Below are 26452 nucleotides of genomic sequence, written 5' to 3' on the forward strand. Positions count from 1 at the left end.
ATAGAGATAGAAAAGACCGAGGTAGGGACCTTGCCTATCTGTGAATATCATTTTGTAGTACATTTAGTAGTACTGTTTTAATACGGCTGAACCTACTACAGAATGCAGTTTGTCAATAAGTGCCACAGTTTCTAGCATTTCTCAGACTGGACTGTTAAATTTTCTTAGGTTAAACACAGCAGGCTGTGTGGTCTGCCACACATACTTTTATTTAAAGAGTTGTAGTAGAAGACTTGGAAGGTAAGCAATAATGACATGTCTGTCACCTAGAATAAGCATAACATAACTTAAAATGAGTAAACATTTGGATGGTGGTGGCTCAAGGAACACTTTCACTTCAGGCTGCTCTAAGGGCGATGAGTTCTTATCATTCCCCGCTGCATGGGCTAGGAGTAATTAGTGCCCCTATGTGTCTATGTGCCCGGCGTCACTGGATTTGGCCCTGCCAGCACATTTCTGGATCAGTTTCTAGAACCTTACTGACTCCTGTGATGCCATGGCTGCACCACACTGCGAGGTGCATCTGGTCTCCACTTGAATCTATGGTGTCACATCCTGGGAGTCTGCAGACAGGTGGTAAGAGGCTCACTCCTCTTGGCTCTCAACTGCTGCTCCTGCTGAATCATTTTATACAAGATTTTCTGTTGGTCCAGACCAAACCCAAAGCAGGTCATTGTATCGCCCAAAATAAGAAGCAAGGACTGGCTTTAGAGTAAAAAGCTGTAACGGACAGGAGGAAGACAAGGCCTAGGATGAGGTCACACCTGGAACCTTTTTGCACTGCAAGCCCAGCCCTAACTCACAGCTGAACAAGAAAGAGACAGTGGAGAGAGTAGCGGTGGCCAGGGGCACATAAAGAAGCGGAGCCATCATTACTGCCAGTATGTCAAAATACAGTAACATCAGAGAGAGCAAAGACAGTCCCAGGAGTCTGGTTAGAAGCCGTTTCACATTCCCCAGACTATTGAGAGACAGTAAAGGAACTGTGTCACACAGGAGCGGAAACATGTTGGCATCTCAAAATACATAAGAGTCTGTTTCACAAGGAATGACACAGAACAGGGAGGCTGGTGTGGAGGAGGAGACTGTCTGTGACCTCTTATTTTTTCCTGTACTTTTTTGCCATTGGTTGAAGAATTGTTTTAGAAATCCTGTCTCTTATACCCCTGTGTTTGTTCCCAGGTCATCTCATCCTACAAGGCATCTCTGGTATCCCTTGGAATCTTTTTTTCTCTGACTTCAGTCTCTCTCTCTCTCTCTCTTTTTCCTGCAGCTGTCATCCATGCAAGTGTTTATAATCGGTGCCATAGCCAAGGCCATTGCTACAACGTCAACATACCCCCTGCAGACTGTGCAGTCCGTACTGAGGGTGAGTGTCTCTGTATGGTGTCATTAGTGCTGGGCAGGAGCTAGTCAAGCCGAAAGTGCTTTAGGATGGGTCTGTATAGAACATGCCTGAAAGGTATATGCAGACACACACCAGCGTGAGTTACTGTATGGAGCATGCCTGGGAGGTTGGGTGGGGGGAGGGGAGAATGGAAAGGGGCGACCATTCGGTCCCCCCGAACGTATGGCGGAGTACCACGATCCCCCCGGGAAGCCATCTTGGGCGGGAGGCGAGTCTCGGCTGGTATGCCCGAAGTGGCGTAGCCGGGGCGCGCCTTTTTCCCGCCCTGGAGTGGGCTGGCCTAGACACTGACGCGGCCGGGCCACGCCCTCGGGGCAGGCCGGGGCGGGTTTACGCCCGCCCTGAAGACGGATAAAAGGAGCAACAAGCCAAGGAAGCATCCTCTTGTTCCTGTGCTCTGAAGCTGCACCACCTCGCTGCACGTGAGCTCGAGACGGAACGAAGAGCCAATTTTGAGCGTTGTAATCTTTCTTGTTTGTTTTTCAGATACTCTGTCTGAGAATGCCTAAGAAGGCAGGAAAGCGATTGACTACCGACCAGATGCTGCGTGTTCTCATGAAGGAGGTGACCGACTTAAAGAAGCGAATGGCGGAGAAAGACGAGGAAGGGGGGCCGAAACGTCCTCTGGCAGGAGCAGCTCCAGGAGGAAAAGGCAAGAGGCCCAGAAGGGGAACAGCAGGGGGGGACGTCCCAGTTCCCTGTACCCCACTCGAAGCGCCCATTCCTTTGCCGGAGGAAGGGAATCCGATTCACGTAGTGGTCACCCCCTTGTCCGGGGAGGATATGCCGCCCGAGCTGGCAGCACAATTAGCAGCGTGGTTGGGTAAAGGTAGCAAGGGCGCCACGGCTGACGATGCGCAGGTGTTGATGAGGCAGCTGCGGGAAACAAGGGAAGCGACGAAGGCACCATCGCCATCAGTTCCAGTCGCTGATACAGCTTCCGGTTCAGGTAAGCGGCCATTGCCGATTGCGAGGGATGAGTCGGCACCCTCTCGGAGGGAAAAATTGGGTCAGCATGTCCCTCTGGCTATTAAAGAGAAAATATGGGCAGGGGAATATATAAACATCTTCTCGTTGCTTACCGACCATTATGAAATGGAGCATGTTAAGAGCCAGAAAGAGCTCATGCATCCAAGTGTTTGGCGCGCAAAGATGGCCGCCTTTAAGGTAAATGAAAACATTGGTAATTGGGGCAAGGCATGGGGGGTTTTTACATCCATTTTGGGTGAACGTAGGCCCGAATTGCTGCCCGAATTGCCGATTTATCAGTCACGGATCATGGGGTATTCAGTATCTCACGAGGGCAATCATTGGTTTTGTTACGACAATATTTTCAGAAAAGCCAAAGAGCATGATAATAATTTAACTTGGGATTGTTATGATTCTGTGTCCTGGTCAAAAATGGAGGACTCTGGTATGTTGAGGGTGCCATTGGTCGGGAGTAACGTGGGTGAATCCTCCCGCCAATATGCGGGGACGCCCTTTCGATCAGGTACGAGTAACGACAATCACTCGAGGCCAGCCGGCAACGCAATTAAAAGGGGGGTTTGTTGGAACTTTAACAGGGGGAAATGTACTAGGCCCCAGGGGTCATGCAAATTTAGGCACGAATGTGGGGGGTGTGGGCAATCATCCCATCCTGAGTCCATGTGCAGAGCCAAAACAGGTGATAACGGGGGGAGAGGAGGCGCCAAACAGGTCTGACATAGTCCGAGGGGCGCCTTTACCTACCCCGATTGATACCATGGCAATGATTCCCTGGCTCAGCGAATACCCGGATCACGCTTCCGCTGGGGTGTTGCGCAACGGATTTTCATATGGTTTCCGCATCCCAGTGGGAGAGTTTCGGGGTGTACCACAATGTAAAAACCAGATATCGGTCCTGCAGCATACGACCGTGGTACGAGAAAAGATCGGGAAAGAGGTGGCTCGAGGTCGAGTCGCCGGTCCATTTAATGCGCCACCAGTTGCTAACTTTGTTTGTTCCCCTTTAGGGGTGGTCCCCAAGAAGGACCCGGGGGAGTTTCGGCTGATACATAATTTATCAGCCCCACGTGGTCTTTCTGTAAACGATGCGATAGACCCAGAAGTGTGTTCGGTGCGGTACGCATCCTTCGATGAGGCCGTAGCCATTTTGAATCGCCTGGGGCCCGGAGCGCTGATGGCAAAATCTGATATCGAGTCAGCGTTCCGGTTGCTCCCGGTACATCCAGACGATCAGCGTCTCCTTGGTTTCATGTTTCAGGGTCATTTTTACATGGATAGGTGTATGCCAATGGGGTGCTCTATATCTTGTGCCTATTTCGAAAAGTTCAGTTGCTTCCTGCAATGGGTCTTCACGAGGAAAACGGGGTTTCAACATGTGATGCATTATCTCGATGATTTTTTGTTTCTGGGGGCAGCCGGGGATCCCGAATGTGGACAGGCTTTGACTGCATTTTGTGTGTTGATGAATCAGTTTGGCGTGCCATTGGCACCAGGTAAGACTGTGGGTCCCTCGACTTGCCTCGAGTTTCTGGGGATCGAGCTCGATTCCGAGGAAGGTTGTTTTCGTCTACCAGGGGACAAAGTGTTACGATTCAGGGCATCCCTGCAAATGTGTATAAGTGAGTCTAAGGTTAGGCTGCATCAATTACAACAATTGGTGGGACAGTTGAACTTTGCCCTAAGAGTTATACCGATGGCCCGCCCCTTTTCTCGCTCGATCGCTCAAGCCATAGTCGGCCTGAAGGAGGGTCATCATCGCACAAGGCTCTCGGCAGAGGTTCGCCAGGACATGCGCATTTGGTTGGCATTTCTGGCGGATTTCAATGGCCGAATTGTCTGGAACAAACCGGCCGTGTCCTCCGAGGATCTGGGGCTGTGGACGGATTCGGCAGGAAGCATTGGTTTTGGTGCCATATTCGGCACTCAGTGGTCGGCACAAAAATGGCCGTCATGGTGGCATGAGAGTGGTCTGACAAGTAACATTGGTTTCCTAGAACTTTTTCCCATTTTGGTGGCCCTGAGAACTTGGCCCGAGGGGTTCAGAGATCACTCTGTGGTATTCTGGTCTGATAACATGACCGTGGTTGAGTGTATCAATAGCCAGGCAGCGCGATGCAAGTGGATTCTGAGATTGCTCAAGGAAATTGTGTTATTGTGTATGCAATTGAATGTACTATTTAAGGCAAAACATGTCCCGGGGGTGATGAACCAGGCGGCTGATGCGCTTTCTCGTTTTCGTATGCAGGCCTTCTGGGGTTTTCTGCCCACAGCGGACTCTCGGTGCCCCGAACTACAGAACCTCGTGGGAGAGAGTTTAGCACCCAGGACGAGGAAGGCATATGAAGGGGCGTTCCGTTCCTATTGGGCCTTTTTGGGGGCAGCTAGAGGGGAGCTTTGGGGCCAGGAAGAGTTGGTAGTGAAATTCCTGCTATCCTTACGTCAGGCAGGCAAATCAGTGGCTACGGCTCAGAGGCATCGGGCCGCCATTTCCTTTGTGGCTAGGGCTCATGGGATCCAGGACCCGACAGCGTCTTTCGTTGTGCAAAAAGCGCTACGTGGGTGGCAACGCCTTGAGGGTCGCAGAGTAGATGAAAGGCGCCCGATAGGTCTGGATAGGTTGGCTTTGTTGTTATCTGTACTGCCTGCGACATGTTCATCCCAGTATGAAGCAGTGTTATTCCGGGCCGCTTTTGTGCTAGCATTCCATGGGGCTATGCGGGTAAGCGAATTAGTGGCAAGGAACAAGCAGGATACCATGGGGGGACTATGCCGAGAGCACGTCCAAGTCAGGGGGGAGACAATGACTGTCTCATTTGTCAAGTCCAAGACCGATCAGGGTTCGATGGGGGACTGCATAATGATACGAAGGATCCCCGGGTCCTCCATGTGCCCGGTGAGTTGTGTAGAGGAGTATTTAGCACAAAGGGTGGCATCATGGGGGGGGGCCTTGTTGAGACACGCTGACGCCACCCCACTGACGAGGTTTCAGTTTCAGCGGGTGCTTGCGATGTCAATTACGGCTGCGGGCTTGAACCCGGGCGAGTTTGGGACCCATTCCTTTCGGATAGGGGCTGCTACAGAGGCTACGGCCAGGGGTCTGAATGTTGAACAAATTAAAACGCGTGGGGCGTTGGTCCTCCAATTGTTATAAGAGGTATGTGCGATTGCACATGTTGTGAAGCTGTAACGATGTACTCACGCTTCTTGTTTTTGTTTGATTTCAGTTGCGCAAGCCTACGAGGTGGGGCGGACTATGCAGTCGACCCAACACCGGGCCAGCGGTCATACTTCACCGGCTGTGAAAAAGGAGGTGTGGGTCGTGGGCCACTCATACGTGAGGCGAGCCGCGGACGTATTCAAAGCAGGTGACATGAATCACGTGGCTGGGGAATACGGGTACAGGGTGTCTTTCTACGGAAAGGGCGGACTCTGTATTGACCAGTTTCAATCATTTTTTTAGGGTTTGCTAGGGCGGACGAGGTCACCGCCGTCTGTAGTCATAGTACATCTTGGGGGCAATGATTTGGTCACCACTGGTAGACGACTTCTTCTTGAGGCGATGCTTTCCACTGTAAGTTGGTTGGCGAGGAGAGTTCCAGGGTGCACAATTGCATGGTCACATATGATCCCACGTAAGGTATGGCGGGGGGCTATTTCTGTTTCTGCTCTAAACCACTCAGTAAGAAAAATTAATAACAAAGTGAGTAGATTGTTCCGTTCTAATACACTGCATTCTATTTCGCATGGTTGTATTACTGGTGACAGTATGTATTTGGGGGATGGTGTTCATTTGTCCCGGGTGGGGAACGAGTTACTCATAGGAGACTGTATAGCCTGGCTAAGGACTTTAAAACATGACCTTTAGGTAGGAGTGTTGTGGGGGGTCCGGATAGCCGGTCAACTATCCGGCCTGTGGCGGTAAGGTCATGATCGGTGAGCACTAATTGGAAGATTCCTATGAGTGGGCGTCACCCATTACGGATGGGAGCGCTCGAAGGAGGTGGCCATTGGCCCCTCAACGGGGAAGGCGGTCCCTTCTAAGGATGGGACGCCGAAAGGAAAGGAAAGGCGGTCAAGGCCCCTTCCTGGGTAGGGGGGGCTACAGCCCCCTCCCGGAGAATTTCCCGGGGCCAGGACATCTGCGACGGCAGATGTGGTAAGTTGTGTGGGGTTTGGGGGGGGTCTACGCTACCTTCTAGATTCCTCACACGAGTCCTCGGACGACCTTTAAGTGGCGTCGAGTCTATTGGGGCCCCCGTCAAGTCAAGGGAAATTGGTAGTTGCACTCGAGGTACACCTCTGTGCGGTCGCCCCTCACAAGTGAGGGGGATATTTCTGGTTAGGGATCTTGACACCGGTTACGACCTTGCCGTTGGCCCTTAAACGTTAGGATGTACAATTTCAAAATTTCAAGTTAGATGTTTTGTAGGATGTTAGTTCGGCTAGGAGAACCTTTGTATTAGAGAATATGTTAAGGTTAGCCAACATCGCAATGTGGTAATGAAATTGTACATAATATGAAACTGTTATTTTAATGTTTTAATTTTGTTTCATATTTTAATAAATACGGCCGGGAGGGTCACTCCCTCCCGTCTTCCAAAAAGTTCAGAACTGTTTCCGGTTTCCCATTCTTGGGGATTGTGTTGAGAGGGGGTGGCGGGTATCTCAGCCATATGGAAAGGGGCGACCATTCGGTCCCCCCGAACGTATGGCGGAGTACCACGATCCCCCCGGGAAGCCATCTTGGGCGGGAGGCGAGTCTCGGCTGGTATGCCCGAAGTGGCGTAGCCGGGGCGCGCCTTTTTCCCGCCCTGGAGTGGGCTGGCCTAGACACTGACGCGGCCGGGCCACGCCCTCGGGGCAGGCCGGGGCGGGTTTACGCCCGCCCTGAAGACGGATAAAAGGAGCAACAAGCCAAGGAAGCATCCTCTTGTTCCTGTGCTCTGAAGCTGCACCACCTCGCTGCACGTGAGCTCGAGACGGAACGAAGAGCCAATTTTGACCCACCCACCAGCCCCTGATGACAGCAAGTAGTTTTGAATAAAGTTTGATGTGGTAACTTTTTGTTTACAGGTCAGATCATTATCGTGATAACCTTGAATATGCAATAAAAGAGATGGTCAATTTGTGGTATGTACTTGCAAATAAAGTAATCTTGCTCTAGTGTTGATCAATAGCATGTTTTAATAAAAGTGTTTTTTACTGTCTTTTAAGTAATTTAGTCATTTAGTTTAGAACTCATTTAGTTTAGAACTGTCGTATTTATTTTGGTCGGGCGGTAAGGTCATGATCGGTGAGCACTAATTGGAAGATTCCTATGAGTGGGCGTCACCCATTACGGATGGGAGCGCTCGAAGGAGGTGGCCATTGGCCCCTCAACAGGGAAGGCGGTCCCTTCTAAGGATGGGACGCCGAAAGGAAAGGAAAGGCGGTCAAGGCCCCTTCCTGGGTAGGGGGGGCTACAGCCCCCTCCCGGAGAATTTCCCGGGGCCAGGACATCTGCGACGGCAGATGTGGTAAGTTGTGTGGGGTTTGGGGGGGGGGGTCTACGCTACCTTCTAGATTCCTCACACGAGTCCTCGGACGACCTTTAAGTGGCGTCGAGTCTATTGGGGCCCCCGTCAAGTCAAGGGAAATTGGTAGTTGCACTCGAGGTACACCTCTGTGCGGTCGCCCCTCACAAGTGAGGGGGATATTTCTGGTTAGGGATCTTGACACCGGTTACGACCTTGCCGTTGGCCCTTAAACGTTAGGATGTACAATTTCAAAATTTCAAGTTAGATGTTTTGTAGGATGTTAGTTCGGCTAGGAGAACCTTTGTATTAGAGAATATGTTACGGTTAGCCAACATCGCAATGTGGTAATGAAATTGTACATAATATGAAACTGTTATTTTAATGTTTTAATTTTGTTTCATATTTTAATAAATACGGCCGGGAGGGTCACTCCCTCCCGTCTTCCAAAAAGTTCAGAACTGTTTCCGGTTTCCCATTCTTGGGGATTGTGTTGAGAGGGGGTGGCGGGTATCTCAGCCATATGACTGGGACAGCCAGGGTGCAGCACGCAGTAGTATGGTGCATGTTAACAAATTGGGCACATTTTATTATAGATTACTCTGTGGAGCATCTTTAAGGTGAATGTGTGGCCTACACTAAATGGGGGCACTATTTGAAATATGCATGAGAGAGACAGTCCGGGGACACCCTTCGGTGTATCACTAGATGAAGCATTCTTTGGCTATACAGACTGGCCCGCTGTAGGTTGGATCACTTGAATGGTGCATGGTTGAAGGGGATGTTTTGCACGCACACAAATGTGGGTAATTTTTTCCCATGGTGCCTGGTGTAGACACAGAGGTCTTATATGTAAACATTCTCAGTAACATTAAGTGACTTAACATATATTTGTAAATGGGTCTCTGATGTGTGTGGACTAACCATAGATCTGTATTTGACCCCATGTTAAAGGTTTGAATCTCAGTGAATCCACCGAGGTCGAAAAAATTAGAACCATTTAGTTGAGTAGCTGAAAATGAGTTATATTGCACCAAGAAATCCTTTGTGAATATGCAATTTATAGATAACACAAAATGTCAGGAATCTGATTTCAGTCAATAATTGCAACAATTCCATTTATGTTTAACTTGGTCATTTGTCTTTGAAATCTAATTTTGTCGCAAATTGTCACAAACCCTCTTTGAGTTATTGGCAAGAGAGAGAGAGAAGATACACACACTACTGGTTTTAGAGAATCATTTCCCCACATCTAAAACAAGTGCTTAATACCAGTGTCGTGCTTCAGAGCTCAATTTTACCCACAGCCAAATCTTTAGTTTGCTGCAGTTTCCACAGCCTTGCACGCCTGGTGGTCACTCAGTTCAAACGTTTCATCTATGCCCTTGTCTTCGCCGTCAAAATTCACAAATAAATAGTGTTTGTTCCCTGATTTAGAACACGGTACTGACTAACAATATAGCGTCTATGATTTCCTTGTCAACGAACTTTTAAGTATCAGAAACTCGTCTCAGCTGAGGACAATATTTTTTCCACTTTTTAAGTTCAATCAACCACTATATGACCGAATTATGCACAGCATGTGAATCTAAATTTGATTCACACTGCAAAATGCAGGCAGCTATTTGGTGCCTTTGTGTCAGAAGGCACTACTAACATTGTGCACTGGAACCAAAAGGAGCGATACATTCTTCCACCCTCACCACTAACTATCACTACCGGCCACAGAAAGTATAATATGTGATACAAATAAGTTGAAGCAGATAAAAGAGAACGAGAAGAGAGGAAACTCCCTCACTATAGGCACGAGAACTACCTTTAACTTCATACTCGTGCACATTCTGATATTGATTACATTATTTTTGTTCCTTCATAAAAGATTTTAAATTTAAACAAAAGACTGTAAATAATACCCAGTGTCTAGCTATAATAGCTTAATTCAAGAAACAAATTTAGTTCAAAGTTAGGTTTCCTGGGTTTCAGAATACTACTCTGTAATACAGATATTTTCTCAGCAAACTCTTTTGGAACATATTGTACCTCCAATACAAATTATAAATCCATGAAGCAGGGTTCTGGCTGCAGCAACACAATATATTGATTGTCTCCGAAGAACACAGTGAAACACAAAGAAAGGTTACCCAGAGGCTCCAATTTGATGGATTAAACCCAGAACTTTTGACTGGGTGAGAGTGTTTGATTGATTCAGATGCTCCGTCCATCACCACCCCCTTTTGTACTCCTCCAATTTAATCCAACATCCTCAGATTCTGTCACACGGACATCAGTCAGAGGCCATCTCTCATCATGGCATCAATCCTTTGTCTGCCCACTGCTAAAGTGGATTCTAACATTAGTCACTTGAGCAGGAAGTAGTAACTGGTTAGAAAAGCAGTGTCAAGTTCTAAAGAAGTCTTATCAGATGACCTACTGGTCGTGACCTAGGAGCTGAGTAAAGAAATAAAGTGAACATAGACCCATGCAGTAAAATCATTAGACACAAGTTTTAGACATGAAGCCACCAAATAGCTTTTCAGGATACATTCAGACTTGATATACAAGCCAAGGTCTTTGACGTACTGTTCATCCGAGTCGCCCTCTTCAGCAGAAGCTGGGTTAATCCACTGAAATGATGGAAAGAGAACACGATAGAAGATCAGTGGGGTGTTATGTTTCAAACGTCCCATGTTTAGGACACCACAACAATAGGCATAATATATATGGACAATTAACACTTTTTATCTGTAGGAAAGTGCCCCTTTTTGCATTGTTACACCCCACTTTTTGCCTGACATCTGATACATTTTGACTGAGTGTGCACTGGGTCCCTGCCAATCAGGTTCCCAGTGCATGTGTTCTTTCCCAAGACTGTACCTTTGTTTCCACAATTGGCACACCTATGGCCCACATGTAAGTTCCTTGTAAAAGGTACTAGTGGCACCAAGAGTCTTGTGACCAAGGATGGTATCTAAGGACTGCAGCATGTATTGTGCCACCGTCAGAGACCCTACACCAAACACATACACATTGTCCTTGCAGACTGTGTGTGTTTTGGTGCAGACAAAAGCTAAGAGTCAACATGTCACTCATCCCTGTGTGATTGAATATTACAATTGTCAGCTTGATCACTTGGCCCTACCTGCACAGCAATTGCAAACCTTTGGTTTGCTTGTTTTCAAAACCACAGTTTCTTAATCTTTATACATTTGTATCTAGTTCTCTAAATCCAATTATCAAAACTATTTCAATACTTTAACCTTATCAGAATTTATTTTCTTGCAAGTTCGTACTCATTATCAATCTCATAGATACAATTTTTTTACAAAAATCAAAATAATGAATCTTATCAGCATGTAAAAAACAAAAATACACAAATATCAATTCCGTCGTGAATCCCAATGCATTTCGGGATCTAGGATCTCTTCTTCAGGGGAACTGAAAAAAATATAGAACAAATTGTTTATCAATCCTCCATGCACTCTACAAAGTGGTGCAAGTCACTTTTATGCGTACAATCACAAGAAGAACTCTTTGAAATGAAATTGCATCCTACCATGCAGTGAGTGGAAAAGCCTTCACCAGAAAGTGAGAAAAAACGTGGAAACCCAAAATTAATGTTCTAAAGCAGATGGTGAGATCACAGTTGAAGATACACTTACCGACATGAATTGCTTCCTGCCAATTACCGACGGTGAACAAAATATTACTGAATAACAGTAAACTCAAATTGCAAAACCTAAAAATATAAATTGACGGGATAAGCTCCTGCATATTCTGCCTGTAAACACACATGGCATGAATACCGTTGCCTGCTTCCTCAATCTGAAGTCATAAATTCAGCTGCCTCATATACTGACAACCTAGTGCACATCGAGCTGTTCAAACATGTACATTTTTCAAACGCATTAAATTACGTTCATGCGTGTAAATAAATACCTGGAAACTCGAAAGCTTGGCCCAATAGAAGAGTGTAGGAACCTGTCCTCTGGATGGCTTAATTGACTCCGGGTACAAACACTCACGAAAAATAAGCACCTGCAAAAGGTGAAAAGAGGAGATTGTGTGATACAGGGGCTAGTGGACTGAGACTACCGATAAACCAATATGCAAGTGAATGAACCCCAACTACCTTAAAAGCCACCGACTGCAATGACTGAATACTCTGTTGCTAGTATGCCACTTTTTGAATATGAATCGCCGGTATCTGCAATACAACATGTGGTTTAACTTTCTCTGAAAAACAAACGTCACTAACTCATGGCTAATCGCACCACTTGCATAAACGTGAACAATACCTTTTGACGCCGCCTTCACCCGACACTCTCGAAGTTCCTTAAACTGCCAGATATCCGCCCGAATATGTGAACCTGCAAAAGAGCGCTTGACTTAACGAACTACTTCAAGTCTCAGAAACTGTTTGCCTGCTATTATCCTCTCAAGACTGTGTCTGTTTACCTTCCACGATCAAAGAACGGTGTACACTGCTCCCATCTCGTGTATTTCCTGAACGCATTCAAGTGCTATCCATGTTTCTGGGCAGAGGTTATGTCACGTCTAGACTACTGCACATCTTTCGATCTAGTGAGGTCATAAATAAAAACATGTTAAAAAGTGCAAGCGGGACTAAAAGGAAGCAGCAAGACTTGTTTGTGGATTGAAAGGCATGGTCAAGTTATGCGAGCCATAGAAACTTTGACAGAGCACTGCAAGTAACATTCTGGGTTCGCCTCAAAAGCTTTACTGGAAAAAAAGTTCTGGGAATCATTTGCTCAAGCAACTATGCCCCTGTGTAGACAATAAATCATATCCATCATGATATGACAGAAAATGTCCCATGGTACAGCAGCATCCAAACTGAAGGCCTGCATGTAGCTTGGCAAAAAAAGATTAGCCTATCCATTTTCAAAGTTCTCTCCCACCTCCACCCCATGGGATCAGCTCCTAGTCCCATCTAACACACAAGGGCGGGGAAGGAAGGGTGACTAATGTTGATGCCGATGCTCAAGCAAACACTGTGCGTAAAATGAGTCAATTTCCAACTGCGCCCACTCTGTCAATTAGACCCATTGACCTAAACAAACATGTCAAATGTAAGTGACAAGGCAAGAACAGACCACAGCAAGGCGGTCTCCAAGCACCTGATGGGACACTGACAGGCCAGGAGCGTACAACTAGGCTGGAAGATCAACCCCCAATGGGATGAGAACCGACCACAAACTCAGCATTCTTGTGGCCTCCACACAAAGCTGGAATCAAACTCAAAATATTGGCAGAGGCGGCATAGGGCGTTTTGCCAAAACGGTCCAATTTGCAGCCTGAAGCTGGCAGCCACTAGATGCCACTGAGAAACCGCAGACCAGCCAACACACGTGTGGTAAACCAGAGCTTGAAATGGAACTACAGAGGTGCCCGTTTGCAACTGAGCAGTGCTGATATTCTCCTATTATGTGTATTGCATCACTGAAGAAGTGTAGGCACTAACTTTCAAATGAAAAGTGCTGGTACTCAGTACCTCGAGCGTCTGCCCATTTAAAGAACTGCTGGAAGCAATTCAAAGGTGAGACACCGAGGCACAGCCCTGAGCGGAGAGACACAGGCTGAAACTTACTCATCCAAGAGTCCAGGATAATCACCTACGTTTTAGAAAACTTCTGAATGCCAAAACATTACAAATAGGAATGACGCCTGGCTGACGTCACATGTGCAACAACTGCATAATGCCATACTCCGAGTCCAGCTGTTCATCTTCCAACATATACATGTTCCAGCACCCTAGATATTCAAACAAGTGTCAGCCAAGTCTGAATTTACATAAGAACTTTTGACAAGATTCCAACAGTGCATTATCAGCACGCAACCCATATTACATTGCACATCTCCCTAGTGGCATAAGTGTACATATACACTTTCTCTGCATAATAGATAGCGCTAAGATAACCACACAGCAACAAGCTTAGCAGGTACAGAAAACTTCTCTGACATGTAAGTAAACATTAGGTCTTGTACCCAAGCTAACCTCCCTGTACAACAGACCCGAATAATGTAATCTAGCCATGCTTCAGTCTGTCATCTCCAAAAGGTTTAGAATGCAGGCCCTTAATAGAAGTTAGTGCCCGCAACTTAAACCTACCTCAAATTCCCACAGAGGGCGATAATAATTTTGAGTTCTATTAAAAGAACAGAAGCTCGCCCGCCGGCCCCCTCGGCACGGCTCCTCCTGCTGCCTCTGGCTGGACTCCTGGCACGGCATTCCGCAAAGTAAAAATAACGGAAGTTCCGGAGCGTCACGTCGTGGGGCGGGACTTCCACTTTTTGCGGGAAGCCCGGCCCACGGAGAGCAGCGGTGACGCGGGGCTCCCAAGCGTGAAGGAAGCCCCGCATATAGTGATGCGACGGAAACACCAGGGGAGTGCAGAGCCTGTAGAGCGCAGCGAGGCGACGTGACAAAAGAGCACAGTGAGTGGAGGGGGGATATGTGTGTGTGTCTGTCTGCACGTATGTGTGTGTGCGCGTGAGCCCGTGAGTTGTGGGGGGGGGCGTGCATGGCTGTGTGTGTGTGCGCGAGCCTGTGGGGGGGGGGGGTGCGTGTGTGTGTGCCTGCCTGCGTGTGTGTGCCAGCCTGCGTGTGTGTGTGTGTGTTTGTGCACTTCAGGGAATCTGAGACAGGGGATGTGCACGGCGCCGGCCTGGACGTGCCCGTCCACAGACACCAATCGCCGCGTGTGCCCGACCCCTGTCTCAGATTCCCAGGAGACGGGCGACATTAGTTGTCGAACTGGACGCAATGCTTAGCATTGCTTTTCTCCAGCTCGACCTAAAAACCAATCACAATATGACATGTATTGTCAACCCAAAACCAAAACGCTTACCGAAAATTAACGCGAAGTAACCGCGAGAACACGCTGATGTCTAGACCACCTATAGCCACCATAGTGCAAATAAAACAGCAGACATAGAAAAAGGTGCAATGATCAAATAAAAATAAAGAAAAGTGCATCCTGTAAGTTGAAATGAATCGTCACATTGTGAAATGAAATATATAACAAAAACTTCTAAAAAAACAAAAATAGCAAAAAATTACTAGAAGTGAAGACAGGAGTACCAGTGTATTATTGTATCAGTGTATTAAATTTGCTATAAGTCTAAGCACCGCTATCCACTGTTAGCGGGCCAGAAGGCGCGGAGGCAAGAAATTAAGTGCAATCAAACATAATTTTGCGCAGAGGATCACGTCTTGGATCGCCTGGGCTACTAAGGACTACCACGCTTTATCACGATCTTTTAGACCCTCCAAGACCCAGAATACCCTGAATACTTGTCACTTGAAGCTCGAAGCTGGGGGCTACTACGGAGTCACAGGCAAGGGGTACTGGCGGCATCCCCGGATCTCAATTCAGATATATGTGGCCAAATGAGTCTACTCCCTCCCTATGGTCCGGCTGTACTCCCTCCCTACGGTCCGGCTGTGGAAACTGGGAGGCGAGGTCCAGCATAAAAGAAACCTCCATAAAGAAAATCCCAAACAAAAGCAGGCAGTGCGGAGAACAGCTACAAAGATCACTCTAGGGACTGCCACAAAGACGGTCCAGGAGGGGGCTGATAATCTGAGACCCTGTGAACCATGTGAACTAACTATGGATCTAGATACAACCCAGAGAGTGTTTCAAGAGACACAGGATAAGCTAGTGGCCCAAGAAATCCCTGAGGCTCTACCAAACGACGAGGCAGCACCAGCAACTAAAAATGTACTAATAGCCCAGGACCATGATAATTGCTCAAAACAACAAGCGGCGACTAGTCTGCAGAAGAAAAATTACATTGGTAGAAGACCCGAAACCAGAGGGTTGAAGGCCCAGGAGGACAAAGAAGATAAGACTGGAAATGAGGGCAACGGGAAACCTAAAAGTAAGGACAAAAATAAAAGCAAAAACGTGAATAAAAACGCTGAGAAGGAGAAAGATAAAGAGCAGGGGAAAATAAAGAAACAGGAGCAGGCAAATGAGCATCAGAAGCATCATAATATAGAAGATAAAGTTGATGATGAGGCTGATGAAAAGTCTGAACTAATGGCTAAAAAAACCTAAAGGCTACAAACTATTAAAAACCTGAAGGCCGCAGCTAAAACAATTGGCTAATTTGGCGAGACTCAACCAAGGATCGCCAACATTTTCTCTCCATTACCCAAGGAAAGCACGAACAATGACAACAAAAATGGGAAGCAACAAGCTATAACAACGGATGTACATAAGAATCAAAATGGCCCTAGAGATCAAACAAATGAAACCGGTACTAGCGCTTATACAAGTGCAGATCCATCTAGCACTGGGATAGAAAAATTCGCAGACTCGCCACAACGCCAGGATCCCCCCGAATAGAAAACCCATGCAAAAAATTCGATCTTATCTCTTCCATGGGACAAACCACTATTATTGGTAAAAGGCCACAATCGGAGAATGAAGATACTTCGGAGGGCTCCAACTCCGATATCTAAGAAACCGGAATGTCTATTTCCAGTGAGACTGCAGGGACAAGCGCAACAAGCGATGAGGAAAAACTGGATGTAATCACGTTGGAGGTGTCCGATTATACAAGCATAAAGGATACTAACGAACCAGGTCAAGATATGATCCCAAGAAAAAAAATGGAAAAAAAGAGGTCAAAACTTAGAAGACTTCACAAACCAATAGATGATGAAACTACGGATCAGGGGAGCAATCCGGATCAAGTAAAGAAAAAATCTAAGCACATACGGAAAAGCTCAACCCCCAAATCATCAGGATATGTAGACCGCAAACTGCAGAACAACGGGCGGGTCGAAAGTGGCACAAATAGATCGTATAGAGATCATGGTAATCCGGGACTGCCTGTAGAACCATCATTGGGTGATATACTTAACTCCATCAAGGATTTTCATACAGACGTGAAAATTGATAGCCAAAGTAATCACGCTGCTATACAACAACTGCAAGGGGCTATCCAAAAAGTCGCCAACACTTGTTCAGAGATAGTGGACAGAATGGCCTCTGTCGAAAGTCGCACCGAAAACCTCGAGTCAGATGTCACCAATCTTCAAACTCTGGGTAAGGCCCAGGCAGGTATCATTGAAGACCTAATGGCAAAAGTAGAAGATCTCGAAAACAGAGGCAGAAGAAATAACCTCTGCATTCTGGGAATTCCAGAAGGGGTGGAGGGCAATGACCCAAAGGGTTTTATAATCAATCTCTTAAAAACTGCCCTGCCTGAACTCCAAATATGGGAACTGGATCAAGAAGTCCAATGTGCCCATCGCTTTCCCTTAACACCTCCCAAACATTCTCATAGAGCGAATCAATACCCGAAGGCCATTTTGGTTTGTTTCGGAAACTTTCTCCTACGAGAGGCCATTTATGATATTGCTCGACCAACGAGTAAAAGAGAATACAAAGGATCTATTTTCTTTGCACGCCCAGACTTTGCTCATGCAATGGTGGAACGCCGTCTGGAGGATGCGGCAACTCTTTGCCCCATTTGAGCAGATTGGAGCGACGGTTTACCTGCAAAACCCAGCACGGTTAAGAGTGATCTATAAAGGAGTGACCAAGAACTTTACTAGTGAGATCCAAACGGAGGCTTATTTACAAGAACTTTCAGACTCAGGAAAACCGGGAAAAATAAGGATAAACAGTAACAAACATCTAAAAATAAATCCTATATAAAATATGTTATAATCCACGGGGCACAATCAGGAAAGGTGATCATGGAGCAGGGAAGACATGGCTTGGCAGTTCGGACTGGACTGTTCCCACGAGGCACAGGGTCAGACTGATTTGCATATAGCCATGTCTGAACTGGGGTGGCAGAGTGGGCTAAAGAACTGTGATGGATTAGACCCAGATCTCTTGACTAGGTGTGAGTGTTTGATTCAGATGCTCCGTCCATCACCACCCCCTTTTGTACCGCTTAATATCTGCAGGCTGAGACATGAGCATCTGTGTGTACGTTCCTGAAGCACTACTGGCTTCACAGCCAGGTTTAGTGGGAAGGATATTTTGCCCATTCGGTTCTGCAAGAATTTCTTTTTGAGCCCACTGCACAATACCTTTGAGAGGTACTGATATGGCATTTATTTTAAGGTGAGAATTTATGGTTAGAAGTATGCATCAGAAGAACCAGTTACTTACCTTTTGGTAATGCTCTCAGATACTCCATTTATCTGCAGATTCCTCACTGCCCTCCTGGTTCCCCGTTCTGTGGAGTGGCCTCATTTTAACATTGGAAAAGTTACCAAGTTAGTGACCAGCACACTATTGGCAACATTTTTTTACACTCCACATCTGAGAGTGTGGAAAGGGCAAAAGACAAGTAACTGGTGTCTGCTTGCAGGGGTGCACTTAAATGTGACTCTTCTTCCTCACTTCTGGGCATTATGGAGTCAGCAGGAATGCCATTTATTAGCGCAAAGGAATACTTCTACAAAATTCTCCAGATCCAGCTTAGCGCCTGGGGGATAGTACAAGATGAGGAATCTCTGGTTAGATACAGTATCCATTGTAAGTAACCTGTTCATTAGAATGTATAAAATGTCAAATGAAGTTACAAAAATAAAACAGAAATTAAGGGGGGTAAGCTCATGAAGTGGTAAAGGATCCGGCCAGCATGGGTCAAAAAAAAGATTTAAGGCTGTTGGGCAAACTTCAGAACAGTGAATGCTTTGGAATGGATTCTGTTGCCTCCTTAATGAGAGCATTGCAAAGTGACTGTTGTGGCTCTGGCATGACCGAGATAACATTGGCTTGCAAAGTTATGGAATATGTTGGTATAAACATGACTACTCATTGTACTCTGGCTTACACAAACTTCATGTTTGACTGCATACCTTTCTCAGCTCTTTGACTGTCCATGGTCCAGTTAACCGTATGGAATATCTGAGCCGAACTATTTAAGATCACAACCGAGTGTTAGTTTCTCCTAATTGGGAGTGTGAGCGCCCTCACATTCCGGTTTGGCGTTTTAAAGGTAGAGGCACTAGATGAGATAGTTTAAAAAAATAATATTGGAGAGACCATAAATGCTTATTTTAATGAAAATGCTGGAACAGTTACATCGCATTTGATTGAATGGAATACATTTAGCCAGTGATTAGGGGTCGATGCATCACAGCAGTAGTTGAGGTGCTTAGAACTTTGGTTGGTGAGGTGAAAACTCAGGAAAAGGTACTTAAAAGCCTTGAGCAACGTAGTCCTGGTAATCCTGCTCTTAAGTATCCCCTGCTTGAGGCAACGGAAATACTGGCAGCCAAGTTTAAAAAATGACTGTTTTGATTATAAGAAATATTTGACTCTGGCTCATGTAGAGCGTGATAAAGCAGGATCCCTTTTGAAATTACTTATTAATCCAAAAGTACAGTAATCCCTGATTCTGGAGCTTTGCTTCGGGTGAAGCTTTATATAATCGAGCTGCTATTAATGCTCACTTCCGTGAATGTTACACTTCCCAATATGCTCCAGTGCATAGAGCACCACCTCGGGATATTGAGGATTTTTTATCATAAGCCAACTCCGGGTCCTCTCAGGTGAGAATGCAGATGATTTGGGGGGCAAGGTTACTCTCAGGTCTCTGCTGTTATTGGCTGAATTTTGGATGTTATAAAATGCGGTTGAAAGGTTGCAAAACTGTGGTTTTCTTTTCCATTGAGGTCTATGGTAATGTAGTTAGTACTTCTATTGTTACTGTTACGTTGGGACTCAAACCATGACGACGGGGAAGATTCAAGCATGTGAATCTATAAAAGATATCAATACTAGAGAACATCAGTGTACGGGTAAATAACTTGTTTTTTACAGAATTACAGGAATTCTATTCATAGACATATATGTCACAGAAAGAAAAAATAAAAGTAGTAGTAAATGATAAATGCAGATGAACATTACATACTAGCGAAAAGGAGAGGCAAAAAAAAGAGAAACAAGCATAACTATAAATATGCATTAAGAAATACTATATGTATTTACATCCATGTTTATTGAGCAACATTTGTGCTTACAAACACTCCATGCTTCTTGTGGGAGATATTTTTTTTAAAGGGTAGCAAACTGTCATATTCAGTGTCTTAGTGCTCGTGTTAACAGTGACTGAGTTAGGCTTTTAGGGCACGGACTTTCATGCGGGGGTCCTAGATAGTAAGTCAAAAAGGTGTTTGAAAGAAGCATTCAACCTGGTTTGGAGGTGGGAAGGTCTCAGAAGTTGTTCAAATGGTTTATAGGCAGCACGGTTGATACAAGTGCGATTTTACCTAAGATGGTTTGAACGTCGAAAATAGCATTGTTGGTCACAGATGGATTGTAGGTCAGCCATATTAGTTTGAAAGACTCAAAATTTTAAGAAAAGGTTTATGAGCAAGCTTGTGTTATTTATGTGCTTAAAAAGTAACGTGAAGTTGATGGGGCTTTTTAATTGATAAGCACTTGTCTATACTTGTGGTTCTAATCTTATCTTCAGATAGTAGATATTCATGCTTGTTTAATAGCGAAGTTACCATCACAATTCTTTTGTAATAGTGGTCAATGTCTATCCGGAGGAAGAGAACAGGGGAGTAAGAGAAATGAGGAAAATAAAGGCAGGAGACATGTTTGAAAATTAATTGCTAGTATCTCATCATGGTATAGAAGTTAGTACACCATCTGTACCAGGAAGTGGGCATATTACGCCTACCTTTCATTAGTAGTGGTTCGTTCGGTCCCTGCGGTCCAGTCAAAAGTGTGTGAAAAAGTGATTTTAGATGAAGGATCTCTTTTAAAGGGAAGAGGTAGTGAATTCGCAGGTCAAACGTGGATATGCTAAGACAGCTTACATATTATAATTTAACTTCAGTAGTAAAAAGGTACTGCTAGTAGTTTAGATTCCAGGTCGAATTGGTCTTGGTTAGAAAAAACGGAAAAGACTAGCATTGGCACAGCCAATAGGTCTCGCTTTTGGGACCTTCTAAGTATTTAATTACGAGCTCAATATCCTTGGTGCAATAACTGTTGGTGGCTAAACACTTATAAGGTCCCAAAGGCGAGACCTATTGGCTATGCCAATGCTTGGTGTGGTTATGTGTGTGTGTGTGTGAGGTTGTGTGTGTGTGTGTGTGTCAGGTTGTGTGTGTGTGTGAGGTTGTGTGTGTGTGAGTGTGGGTGCGGGTGTGGTTGTGGGTGTTTGTGTGGTTGGGTGTGTGGTTGTGTGTGTGTGGTTGTGTGGTGGTTGTGTGTGTAGATGTGGCTGTGGGTGTGGTTGTGTGTGTGGTTGTGTGTATTTGTGTGTGTGGTTGTGTGTGTGGGTGCGGTTGTGTGTGTGTGGTTGTGTAGTTGTGTGTGGTGGTTTGTGTGTGTGCGTGGTTGTGTGTGTGGTTGTATGTGTGGTTGTGTGTGGCTGTGTGTGTGTGGTTGAGTGTGTGTGGTTGTGGGTGTGTGTGGTTGTGTGTGTGTGTGGTTGTGTGTATGTGGTTGTGTGTGTGGTTGTGTGTAGTTGTGTGGGTGGGTGGGTGTGGTTTGTGTGTGGTTGTGTGGGTGGGTGCTTGTGATTGTGTGTTTGGGTGGTTGTGGTTGTGTGTTTGTGTGTGTGTGTGTGTGGGTTGGTGGGTGTGGTTGTGTGTGTGTGTGGTTGTATGTGTGGTTGTGTGTGATTGTATGTGTGATTGTGTGTGGTTGAGTGTGTCGTTTGAGTGTGTGGTTGTGTTTGTGTGGGTGCTTGTCGTGTGTGTGTGTGGTTGTGGTTGTGTGTGTGGTTGTATGTGGTTGTGTTTGTGTGTGTGGTTGGGTGTGGTTGTGTATGTGTGTGGTTGTGTGTGTGTGTAGTTATATGTTGTGTGTGGTTGTGATTGTGTGTGTGGTTGTATGTGTGTGGTTGTGTGTGTGGTTGTGTGTGTGACAGTAATACTAAAAGCATCTCAAAATAAAGGAACACAAACATCGAGTTTGTGGAAATAGAAAGGACATTGTAAGTCAAACGGGCGCAGCAAAGCATTAACACAACATGTTCTTTGATGTTTAATGTTTTTTGAACGAGAACATCAAATGGGCGCTGCTAAAGTGATCGCGGGCGCTTAATGAGCATGACGAGGTTTGCCATTTGGCGCCTCTGCTCCTAAGCACGCACCGTGCACATGCACTGTAGCTCTAGGCTGGCCATGGTAGCATTTTTTGAGCCCTCGCTAAATGTTTTGCCAGATCAGCGCATACGCTGGGTCAGGCGAGATCTAAAAAAAGACTTATAGTCAAAAGGGGTCAGGCTTATTCAAGATTATTAGTCTAGTTGTCTTTTGTCAAATGTAGCCATGTTATGGGGGTTCCCATAGTAGAGGTTGGGAGATCGTTATGATATTATGTATATCTTACCCGGAACACTATATTATGTTTACCCCATAGCCAATAGATTCCACATGCTTGATTATTTTTACATTGACTATAATCAACACATTTTGGAAAAGAGGGCGGCCATTTTGAATAGGTGTGTATTTAGTGTTTAAATGCTATGAAGCATTTGTATGCATCAGTTACACACACGGTCTTCATGGTATACTCACTAATATAAATAATTCAGTTTTAGAGTACATTTCCAGCAAAAATTAATTATTGTTGCAAACTCAAAATTAATAATCTTTTATACACACAAAAAGCAGCAGCCGTATTGAAGTGGGCACCGGTTATTTTAAAAAAAAGTTGATTTGGGAGCTCCCTTTGTCAGATGCTTAACAATATGTTAAGAGCAATAGAATCTTTCATTAATATCATTGTACTTCATAACGTTATTGTTTTGTGTGGTGTTGCATGTACAGATGTATGTTACATATATACTTGTAATCTGATCATATTAAAGATAAAGTGGCAGTAGCCATATTGGAGTGGGCATATTTTTCTCCGAAGTTCCCATTTCAGCCCTCAGTAAAATTTGTTTATAGTATTTTAGATGCAGTGGACTGATCTTTGTGATTGTTGGGTATATTCGGTCCCAAGTAGTCTTGAGTTGTTTTTTAGGTCTCGTGGTGATTACCGCGCAAAAGCGCGGTCTCGCCAGAGACCTATAGTCACCGGCTCAGCTTCTCAGGAGACAAGAGATGGCCACGCGCATCTTCAAGAATCGGATCGGAGCGGGCCGCGCGCACTGTCTCCTGGGAAGCTCCAACACACACAGCCACACCTCCCCCTGCTTTCGCACACGCATGCGCGCAAACACACACTCACACACACACAAACGCACACACAGAGACACACACACACGAGCGCATGCACGCACACATACAGAGACACCCCCCCCTCGCCGCACACTGAATGCCCCTGGTTCTGCATAAAGCATATAAAGGACTCACAGACTTGGAGCTGTGCGTGTCTACGTCGGCGATCCTCAGCTTGCTTGCGTGCACGCTCACTGCGGCGGCATCTCGTGCGCTCCCACCGCGGTTTCAGTTTCGCTTGTTTTTCTCTGGTGAGCGGTGAATCGCTAGTTGTTTCTATTTTCGCACCCGGCCATTAGCATTTGGGAGCCTAGAGAGGGGTGCGTGTTTATGAAAGATTGGCTTCATCGCTGCCTTTCGAAGAACACATCTTCAATGTTATGATCGGTGAAGTTAAAAGTAATAAAAAAAATGGGACTTTATGGAACGCCCAAGCATTGCCTGCCCTTTAAAAATATATTAATATGTATTTCCGGCTTTGGTTTGTCCCGGTTGTTACCTTGTACCTGTTGTAAGATGGCCGTGCTATGTGCTTTGGGACCGGTGCAGCAATTAAAGACACACCGAGGCTGTCCGGGAAAGATGGTGCCCCAGGAGGAGGTGCAGCGCCTCGGCCGGGAGCTGGTGGACCTTGAGCCAGCGCTTCCGAGCGCTCTTCAACCTCTGCGCCTTGGGCGGCCCGGAGGCCATCACCGGCATCAGCGGGGCATTCCAGGATCCGTCTGAGCGCTCAAGCATGAGGCGGCCTACTGTCTGGGACAGATTGGGGACCGTGCGACCGAGCCGGCCCTCAGGGCAGTCCTGATGGACAGAGAGCAGGAGCCCATGGTGCGACATGAAGCGGGTGAGCCAGGGACAATGTCATTATGTGGCAGGGGAGGACCAAATTATGTGGAAGTGCTGACTAATTTATGTATAAAGAAAAATCTATTTATGTGGCATAATGTGTCACATTTCGTAATAGCATCTGTTCATTATTTAGTTTTTTTTAACACATTAACACTGTCAGGAGTAGGGTTTCACCTTGTAAGTACTAGTTTGATACAGAAATACAGCAACACGCCACTGAAAGTTGAACAATCAACCTTTGCAAAGTGTCTTCTGCTGCACGCAACACCACTGCGCATTTTTAATACCTTTTCTTTTATTTTAGTTAGCATTCTTTTTTCATCCGCTAAATATGCATCAGATGATGGTTTGTATGGCAAATCCATAATTATGCATAAAACGCAGCTAATTCCATCTTTCCAGTGTCCCTGGGTCTAGCCAGTTAATCATTGGATCTGGTGGCTCAGTGGACTACTGCATCCACAACACAAATTTGTTGGACCAATTTGTAAGAGTCACAATTTTAAATTTAAACGGAATCGTCTTCAGGTGTTTATAACGGCCTCGAATGAGAGCTCTGGAGTGAACGCTAAAGGCAGTACAAGTTTCTCACTGCCTGTGAGTGGGTCAGAAAGGTGTTCAGAAAATATGCTTATCTAATCCTCGGGCTCTCTGCAGAGAGCACAGGATCACGTATTCCAGTTGGAATTGTGTTTGTGCAAATGTGTGTGAAGGAGGAATACAGCTGCCAAAATAGTGACAAGGTTAAAAAAAAAATGCAGGGCTTGAGGGGGAGTGGGTGCGATGTGTGTTTAGGGGTGGTGAAGTGAAGGAGATGAGAGGAAGTGCATTCAGGAGACAGTGGAAAATAGAGTGCTAAAGAGATGGGGTGTAATGTATGGATGGAGAAGATGTGGAAAGAAAAACTTTCAGAAATTGAGGCAGATTGTTCTGTTGGTGTCACAGATCAAAGACCGTCACATTTAAAAAAAATAAAATACAGTGTTTCCAGCAAGCACATCACTTTCTCGCGAACGAATATCATGCAATGAAGACTAGGGAAACTTATAAATATCAGAAAATACAGCCATTTGAGCAACAAGAAACTCCAATAACTTCTTGACACTTCTGCAGAGCACCAGGCATGGAAGACACTAGTGGCAAAACACCCCCCGGCACCCGTAGTCTAAAGATAATACCTCTGCCTCAAGTGAAGTACTCTGGTACCCAAGGATGACTAGCAAACACTATTATTCACAACGTTGCTTACTATTCAGCAACATTTGACAGTTTGCAAATCACCTTTATACACCAATTCAGAGTTTGCTAACAAATTAATGCAACACATTGTCATATACAATGCCAATAGCTCAAACTCTAATGCTGCGAGACCTATTGCATTGTAAATGCTTGTTTCATTAGTCATCACTTCTATTGGTTCTTCTTTTTGAGAATGCACACCATAAAGTGGGAAGCAGACTACAACTAACCACCATAGATGTGGTAAGCATATATACCTTGATCAGATCTACTGATGGCATTGAAGCAATACGAACGGCCCTTAAAAGCAAACCAGCACATTTCCACAAGTCCAATAACATGATCTTAGAAATGGTATTCTTTTGCTTACTTCATAACATTTTCAGCTTCAATCAGAAACTTCAGAGGCAGGTGCAGGGTACGGAGATGGGATCCAAATTTGCACTCCAATACGCCTGCATCCTCATGGGAGAAGTAGAGAAATGTTGGATCTGGTATGATCGATTTTCGGAATACACGAACCGTATAATCTTCTGGGGTGGGTATATTGATATACTCTGCATCTAGACAGGACCAACGAGTACCTTACAATCGTATCTCCAAAGGATCAATAATAATCGATGGAACATGCTCATTTCTCCACTAAATAAATTGACTTCTTGGACATTACTCTTTACATTCGAAATGGCAGGATACAAACAGAATTTTACAGAACAGACACAACAGCAAACTCTATCCTGAGGTCGGACAGCTGTCGCCCAAAAGCATTCTAAGAGCAAGGGCTCACAACTATCCTTAGCCTGTCTTGTCTCTTTTGCTTGACCCTTCTTTCCCTTTTCCTAGCAATCACGGTTTGGCTCCGCATGTTAAGGACTTGATGCAAGATTTTCCAACTTGTCGTGAAATCTGTGTGATGGTCCACGCTTTTCAGTACCCCTTTACCTTCGGTTGTAGTATTCAGCTTTTTACCATTATACAATGGTCCCCTGCTCCTTAGATTGTCTCAGTTCTTTACTTAGTCTGCCCTTCCTCTGTATGGGCTTCTGCAACTCTGAGAACTATGTGAACTCGCTGCTGCTAAGCTCGACCATTGAAAATTGATATCTAACGTTATGAATGTTGGCTGATCTCTACTTGATTTCTATTTGATTACTGTTCCATTACTATTTCATGTTGCTGGGTTGTCAGATGTGAATTGTGAAGTGTTCCACCAATGCCAGCTCGAAGCCAGCCCTTGCGGTGTTGTTAGTGTCTTTGGTCACTAAA

The 26452-nt window shown here is 45.5% G+C and overlaps 1 protein-coding gene across 1 annotated transcript in view; it reads left to right on the forward strand.

Annotated features, from left to right (window-relative positions):
- The window catches only part of SLC25A17 (solute carrier family 25 member 17), a 337066-nt gene that overhangs the window by 275438 nt on the left and 35176 nt on the right, over positions 1–26452 (forward strand). The window contains exon 8 of the mRNA XM_086958413.1: positions 1274–1369. Within this exon, the coding sequence (XP_086814539.1) occupies positions 1274–1369 (96 nt within the window). The remainder of the gene's footprint in view (positions 1–1273; positions 1370–26452) is intronic.

The sequence above is a fragment of the Lissotriton vulgaris genome, chromosome 1_1 (assembly GCF_964263255.1).
Source record: "Lissotriton vulgaris chromosome 1_1, aLisVul1.2, whole genome shotgun sequence".
Taxonomy (NCBI): domain Eukaryota; kingdom Metazoa; phylum Chordata; class Amphibia; order Caudata; family Salamandridae; genus Lissotriton; species Lissotriton vulgaris.